At 41.7% G+C, this 7,671-nt stretch overlaps 1 protein-coding gene across 8 annotated transcripts in view; it reads right to left on the reverse strand.

Annotated features, from left to right (window-relative positions):
- Positions 1-343: 343 nt before the first annotated feature.
- The window catches only part of Pax6 (paired box 6), a 17,691-nt gene continuing 10,363 nt past the window's right edge, over positions 344-7,671 (reverse strand). For all 8 annotated transcript variants that reach the window (XM_055599430.1, XM_055599423.1, XM_055599389.1 and 5 more), the window contains 6 exons: positions 5,843-6,001; positions 5,306-5,388; positions 4,962-5,112; positions 4,734-4,849; positions 2,063-2,213; positions 344-1,433 (listed from right to left, as the gene is read on the reverse strand). In XM_055599430.1, coding sequence (XP_055455405.1) covers positions 1,348-1,433; positions 2,063-2,213; positions 4,734-4,849; positions 4,962-5,112; positions 5,306-5,388; positions 5,843-6,001 — 746 coding nt within the window. In that variant the 3' untranslated portion in view covers positions 344-1,347. The remainder of the gene's footprint in view (positions 1,434-2,062; positions 2,214-4,733; positions 4,850-4,961; positions 5,113-5,305; positions 5,389-5,842; positions 6,002-7,671) is intronic.

Below are 7,671 nucleotides of genomic sequence, written 5' to 3' on the forward strand. Positions count from 1 at the left end.
TTGTGGAGATTGGCTACCTTGGTGGAAAATGCCAGCTCTAATTCAAAACATGATTCCTGGTGAATCCCTTGTTGCATATTTAATTATTTCTACACGTTGAGCTTTTAAATGAAATATATGGATGAATTGGAAGTATTAGCATTTTCTATATATGTTACAGGAGGAAGATCTACACACAGCTGTCAGTGTTTCGTTTGGGTTTTCTCTGATACATTGCCAACTGCTGATGTCTAAAAATTATTTTCTTGAGGACCATCAGGTTGTAAAATGAAGTGTGTGTGAAAGTAACCATTGATTTAGAATGTTAACCTAATGTGGAAACAAAATTTGTAACACCACACTATCAGGTTAAAAAGAAAATAGTGTAATAAAGAAAATACAAAGGCTTTGGCATGGTTTTTACAATCAACAATGGTTAATTTTGATATGTATTTGTGAACAACTGCAAAACACTTAGGTTTAAAACTCTTGCAAGCACTTTTAATTGATTAGGAATGAACTCTAGATGCACAAAATGATTGGACTGTGAACAGTAATACAGCTATATCTAAGAACAATTAACTTTTGCTGGCCAAGAAAGAAACAAATGATTGCATGAAAATGTGTATAAAACATCTATAGAGTATTCTTGTCAAATATAAATGAAATTAACTTTATTATAGAAATCATTCTGAGGATTTCTAGGGAAGACAAATACTTACATTTTGACATAAAACAAATTGGATTATATCGAAGACACACTCTACCTCTTAGCTATCAACTTCTCCTTGAATTTATATCTTACCCTTTTTTGCACATAAACTTCATCTGTTAACAACCTTTGGAAAACCAACAGATATTTCTTACATATATCTAGTTTGTGTTGTTCCATGTTTAATTATATGCAAAGGAATGATACAAACTTGGAACATCGGTCCATAAGCTATGAACAGATGGGTAGAAGTATTCGATATATCTTGATAAAACTCTTAAATCCATGGCAAATCTTGTAGATCATGGTTTCCTTTAAACAACCACATAAGCCAACACAGATCCAAGATCCACCGGCCTGTGTTTTTTTTTTTTTTCTTCATTATAACATACAAATGCCCATTTACAAATAATACACCAAAATGAATAAAAGTTTGGATACCAAAATGAAGATTTGTTCCAACTGATACCGTGCCTTCTGTATGCAAAGGTCCTTGTTTCTAGTCCATTCCCGGGCTCCAATACAGGACACAGTTGCAAAGTGAAGTGCCTCTAACAGCCATTTCTCTTTCTTTCATGAACACTCACTGTTGTATCCACATAGTCACTGACTGAGTGAACACAGTTTCCTCTCTCGATCACACTCTCTCTCTCTCTTTATTGTAATCGGGGCCAATACTGAGACATGTCAGGTTCACTTCCGGGAACTTGGACGGGAACTGACACTCCAGGGGAAATGAGTCCTATAAATGGATACAGAAACAGCCACATGGGTAGATTCTAAAGATGGGACACAGCAGGAACACACAGACTTTCTAAAATTCCTAACACTTCACAATACTTTACATTTAAAAAATATATAACTTTTCAACCCTTCGAAAGAAAAGCAGACCTTTTGAAACTAGAGGCTGTGTTTATACTTCATGAAACCCAAGTCTCCCTCCCCAACATTTAGAAGTTTCAGTGCAGCCATCTCTGGAAGACATGTGCTATGCCCTCAGCTGGCATCGAGAAGCTAGAAGATGTAAAAGTCTTCCCAAAAGTACCCACATCGAGCTCAGTGGAGCCTCACTGTCCAGCTCTGGCTAAGATATCATCTGAAAATGTAATTTCAGGCCTTCATGCCCGATTTCCGTGATCACATTCACCACCATAAATGATGATTCTTTTGTCTATATGGTGTCAACTCACTAACCTAACTGAATTTCTCTTTTCAATCAGTTTTCTCTCAAGACAAGAGTAGTAAAATGTTCGCCATGCTCCTTAATGCGAGGCCAGAAGTTTCTTTCCGAGTCAGTGGTAAGCACACTGTGGGAGATCCGCTGGCCAAAGAGGCCCAGTAGACCCCTCTGCGCAGCTGCAGAGAGCTCACCTGTTGAAGTGGTCCCCGAGGTGCCCATGGGCTGACTATTCATGTGTGTTTGCATGTGTGGAGGGGTGTAGGTATCATAACTCCGCCCATTCACCGAAGGGCTGGTGGGCAGCATGCAGGAGTACGAGGAGGTCTGGCTGGGGACTGGGGGCTGCCAGGAGAAAGAAAAACCTGTGATTACTGGAACCACATCACACAACCACATCCCAGACTACCTCCTCCCCAGGGCCTGCCAGCAAGCCCCATCATTACTAACAGCTCTTTGGAATGTACTGGAATTCCATATAATGAGTCTAAGCCTGGTTCTTCAGTGGGCAGCAGCAGAGCAAAGCTGTGCCAAATTTCTGAGACACAGGAAATTCAAACAAATGTCCAGTTTTGGCAGTCTGCGCTCTTTTTACCTCTGCTAGAGTTACTAGCATGAGAGATCCCCTTGCTCCACAAACCTGGATCTATTTGATGGTACAATGATCCCTAAATTCCTTAGCTCAACTTTGGGGCAGAGAGCAATAGAACTCTGGAAAGTTTGATGTAGGGAACTTGGGAACCTTTCAGTGCTAGACTTGGAGGTTAGAGGGATTTTTATGCTGATGGTGGTGGTGGTGTTTTGTTTTGTTTTTAAAACACAAGCATAATGAAGTCAGGTTAAAGAGGTCAGGAATGTCAGTGAATGTAACTTAAACACAGCCTGAGAATTAACTGTGACTTCTGTGCCCTGATTCAGTCTCATCCATAAAATTGTATTGCTATCGTCTAAGCATTCAAAATGGAAATGTTGAGAAGATAAACTCCTCTCATAACTAAACAAGAAATATGAAAAGCCAGGATAAACCCCCTAAGGGGGCTCTCATGGTTGTTCGAGGTCAAAAACCTCACTAGATGAACCAATAGCATCATAATGTCAGCAACAGCTGCTCTGCTCTGCAAATGCTTGACATCCTCAAATCCTCATTCACAAAGACCAACACCCGCCAAAAAAAAAAAAAAAGGCCAGAGGAAGGAGCCCATTTTTTGCAAGACACAGAGGATTTTGGTCAACAGGATGAAGCCATTGACAGAGAAACTACCCCTCCCCATTCCAAAATTTAAAGAGTAATTTTCTCTGAACAGTAAAATCACAGATTGTTTTTATTTTCCTTGTTTAATGGAACCATTTACTTTTGTAACTGTACAATCTTTGTAATTTTTAAAAGTCAAAGTTTGAAATAAATCAACCCAACATACTTCTTTATGACTGGAAGCAAGCTTAATATAATGTATCATCTATTTAATCATTTCATTTTGGTTTTCCATGTGCACTATGTCATCCTCACAGAAACCTAGATGTTGCTATAATGTATAAAACTGCACAAGATGCTCTGTGGCCTCATTAAAGTCAGAGGATGACTGCTCCTGTCAAGTTCAGAAAGGCAAACAGGCCTGAAGGGCCCTGCCAGAATTTCAGCTTGCATTTGTTTCTAATTCTTACAACCACTTCCACTAGGTACCCTTACTTCTGGAAAATTCTAGGATGGTGCTAGCAATACCAACGAGTGGGCTGTTGGTCCTTCATCTACATCAGTTGCACTATGGCCAATAGAAACCAGGTGCAATAGAAAAGGCTCATGTGACAAAGTGCTCTGAGGTTGTTTATCTACTTCCAATATTGGTCTGAAGATCGGTAGACTTTTATTTTGCCATTATTTCAATTTCAGACTTGGCAAAAAAAAAAAAAAGAAAGAAAGAAAGAAAAAGAAAAAGAAAAAGAAAAAGTTCAGTGGAGAATAAATAATCTGTGTAACCCCAGAACTGCTTCCAGCAGGGGCTCACACTGACCAGTCCCATACCATCAGGCATATCTAATGGTCGCACAGGCAGGAGACTTGGGAACACTGATGTAGAAGAGCCATCAGAACCGCCCAGCAAGAATCCCTCAGAAAAAAATAAATAAATAAATAAAGGTCTACTATATACCAAGAGCCCTGTACAACTTAGGTTAGAAAATGGCAGCTTAATCTAGGACTTACCCTAAGGACACAGGCCAGTGTATGAAGAATGCCATCCAGGCAGCAAGGATTACCACCAACCTGTCACATCATCTACAGCTGATACACATTCAATTTCTAGCAAATACTTTCTATTACATTTTTACTTTTAAATATTAAAAGAACTACTCTCCCTGTGTTGTTAAATGTACTTCACTGGATAAAGGGACAATCTGATTTCTCAGCCTCTTTTTTTTTTTATTCCTCACTAGCTTCTCACATGGACCAGAAATAATCTTTTCAAATTCTTATGCTTAGTCTTCAAAATGTTTATGCACTAACATAAACACAAAGTTTTTCGATCTTACTACCTTATACCTTATATATTCCAGCATCATTTCTACTTTGTGGTATAAGCTTCACCGGTCCCCAAAATAGAGCTCACTACCCCTCAGAATTATCCAGCTATCAGGATGATAAAAGGCACATTAACTTCACTCAGGATCGAGTGTTTGTTTTTCAAGGGCATGAATCCATCAATCAGTCAATCAATCACCTAAAAGTGATTGGATTGACTGTCTCAGAGTTGACTGGTCAAGCCAATCACTGTCATAAGAAGGACTCCCAAAGGAGTGAATGCAACTGATGGGGTCTGCAAGCCCTAACCCCTTCCTTGCCCTGGGTAGCAGGTGGCCAGCCTCTCTTACTTGCATAGGCAGGTTGTTTGCCATGGTAAAGCTGGGCATGGGTGGCAGAGCACTGTACGTGTTGGTGAGGGCGGTGTCTGTTCGGCCCAACATAGAGCCTGATGTGAAGGAGGAAACTGCAGAGAAAGAGAAAAGAGAAAGGAGAGGTGGAAGGTCATTACAGGACAAGGGACAGTCCAGGGCAAACAGGTTTAAGAACCTTTCTTGGCAGTTGGCATTTCAAGTTACCAGGCGTGGTGGGCTGTGGAATTGGCTGATAGACACTGGTGCTGAAACTGCTGCTGATAGGAATGTGACTGGGGGTGTTGCTGGCTTGTCTTCTCTGGTTTCTCAGTTTTTCTTCTCTTCTCCATTTGGCCCTTCGATTAGAAAACCATACCTGGAAATGTGTGGAAGTGGTTAGGCCTGTGCTTGCCACCACTCTACCACAAACAAAAACCCCTCCATTTCCACCCTCCTTTGCCCCAGGAAAAGAGAGTCTTTGCCAATAGACCCTGTTACTAGTTTTATACAGACAAAGCAAAGAAAGCATAAGAATCACAATGTGAAAAACCAACATGGTCCCGAGGTACCTGTATTCTTGCTTCAGGTAGATCTATTTTGGCTGCTAGTCTTTCCCGGGCAAACACGTCTGGATAATGGGTCCTCTCAAACTCTGGAAGAGTAAGTTGGTCTTATAGGTTATGCCAGAATATAAAATATCCGAACACTGGATCAAGCTGGCTTTTGTCACCCATCTCCTCCGAACAATTTCCTTTCAAACAACCTGACAGTGCGTTGACTCTACTTGCGAGAACTTTTGCACCAGAACCAAGTTAAGTTTTCTTTGGAATGACATTGAGGGACTGTCCCCATCTGTGGCCTGAGATGGTCAGATCATCATTTTCTTTGTCTGTCGAATTTTTAATCTTTTGGTTTACTGGTAGGTAAAAAGAAGGAAGAAAACGCACATGCACATATACACCCTGAAAAGATGTTGAGGGGGGCAAGAGAAAGGAGGTCTTTTCAGTCCCCTATGCAAAGGGCCCTTGCTGACTTTAGCCTTTTGTGCTGTTGGTGTAGCATTTACTCTGACTTAAGGCTTCTCTACTTTGAAATTTTCCCATCACCTTTCTCCAGGGCCTCAATCTGCTCTTGGGTAAAAGATGTTCTGTTCCTTTGCAGCTTCCGCTTCAGCTGAAGTCGCATTTGAGCCTCATCTGAGTCTTCTCCATTGGAACTGATGGAGTTGGTGTTCTCTCCCCCTCCTTCCTGTTGCTGGCAGCCATCTGCAACAAAAAGAATAGGACAATAAAAGAAGTCAGAATGACACAGGACTCAGTACAGTTATAAACTCCAAGGACTGGATAATCTGAATTTCCACAAAGCCTCTCTAAGCGATAGCCCTCCTTTAATGACACTGTCACCTGAGTCCTAGTCCTTTATGCTTTTGTCTAGATGAGACCTGACAATGCTCTCACAAAGTAGCATTTCTCTGAATGACAAAGCAAGCCAAAAAGTTTCCAGGCAAAATGAATTTTCACTACTGACTGACTCCTCACACTCCGCACCCTTGCCCTGCAGAAAGTATTTACCTAGGGCTGTGTTGGGAAAATAGAGTGATGTGCAAGATTTTAGCTGATTTATAATCAGTAATTCCTATCTAATCAATTAGATGTTGATAGGTTTGTAGAAAATGCTATTAAGAAACCAAACCAAGCTTGTAATCTTTTTAAAAAAATATTTATCTAGTTTTTATTTGAATTCTGCACAGTCAATTTCATTTTAAAGGTTGTGAATTTAGAAGTGCTTGCATTGTTCTGCAGTTTTATTCAACCATTGTGTGAGTGTGTTTCGCCTTGACACCTATTACGAGCACAGCTGTAATTATATCATCACCAAGAACAGGCTATAATTGCTGAAAATGGAATTTTATATTTAGATAAAAGGACTGTCCATTCTTTGTAATGTGTTGCACCAGAGAAAAGTAAGATTTCTTTTAAATTTTTAACGTGTAATTTTAAAAAAGAAATCGTGGAGAGTTCACTAACTAGCTAAATATGCTATGCTGCAGCTGAGTCCTTGGCATATCGTTTAAGTGGTACATTTTTAATTAGGGCATTTCCACCACTGTTAATGTAATTTCTATCATTAAACAGGGAAAGTTTCATTGTTTTCCTTGGTGGGGAGATGTGCACTGGGGCTAACGGACTCTGGGTGCACCTTGCGGGCAAGGGGACAGCCTGTGGGAAGGGAAGGACTCAGGCGTTGACCAGGCTTTCCAGGGTATTGCAGGCTGAGTCTGGGGTCCTGAGGCCTGTGGCCCCCATGGGATACCAACAAGGACTGTCCCCTCCCGGATCCTAGAAACTTGGCCAGTTTGGGGGGAGGGGCCGCCAGGCCTCTGTGGGAATCGACTTGGCCAGGAATATCATTTATAACCAGGAGACAATAGGCAGCGCCTTCAAAGCGTTCAGGGAATTGTGACAGGATCTAGTGGGATCTTTTCAGGAACTTTGAAATGTTTTAAAACCCCAACTTTCTCCCCCATTTAAACAGGCGGATTCATCGGCACTGGCCACCATATGGGCCCTTGGAGATCTATTGAGATGACCACCAACACTTGAATAGCGAGGGGCTGCTTTTCAGCACCGCACAATGCCCCGCGAGTAAGGGAAACTATTAAACTCCTGGGGCAGGAGCGTTGGCAAACTTTCGTGGGCAGAATTTTGAGGCCACAATGAGCACGGACAACAAAAGGATTCTCTTGAGGCGTGCAGCGGGCCACATTGTGCTACAAGAAGCCCAGTCAACAGACTTTTCAGCGAAGTGTGTTAACCCCTCTGCTCCGCTATCATTAATCACTGTCCGGAGAGCGGGCGCCTCGGTGCTATTTAGGGCGCTTGGCTGGGGGGGGGGGGGGGGGGAGCGGAGTATGGAGGTGGAGGGTAGGGAGTGG

The sequence above is a fragment of the Psammomys obesus genome, unplaced genomic scaffold, assembly GCF_907164565.1.
Source record: "Psammomys obesus unplaced genomic scaffold, mPsaObe1.curated_primary_1811, whole genome shotgun sequence".
Classification (NCBI taxonomy): Eukaryota; Metazoa; Chordata; class Mammalia; order Rodentia; family Muridae; genus Psammomys; species Psammomys obesus.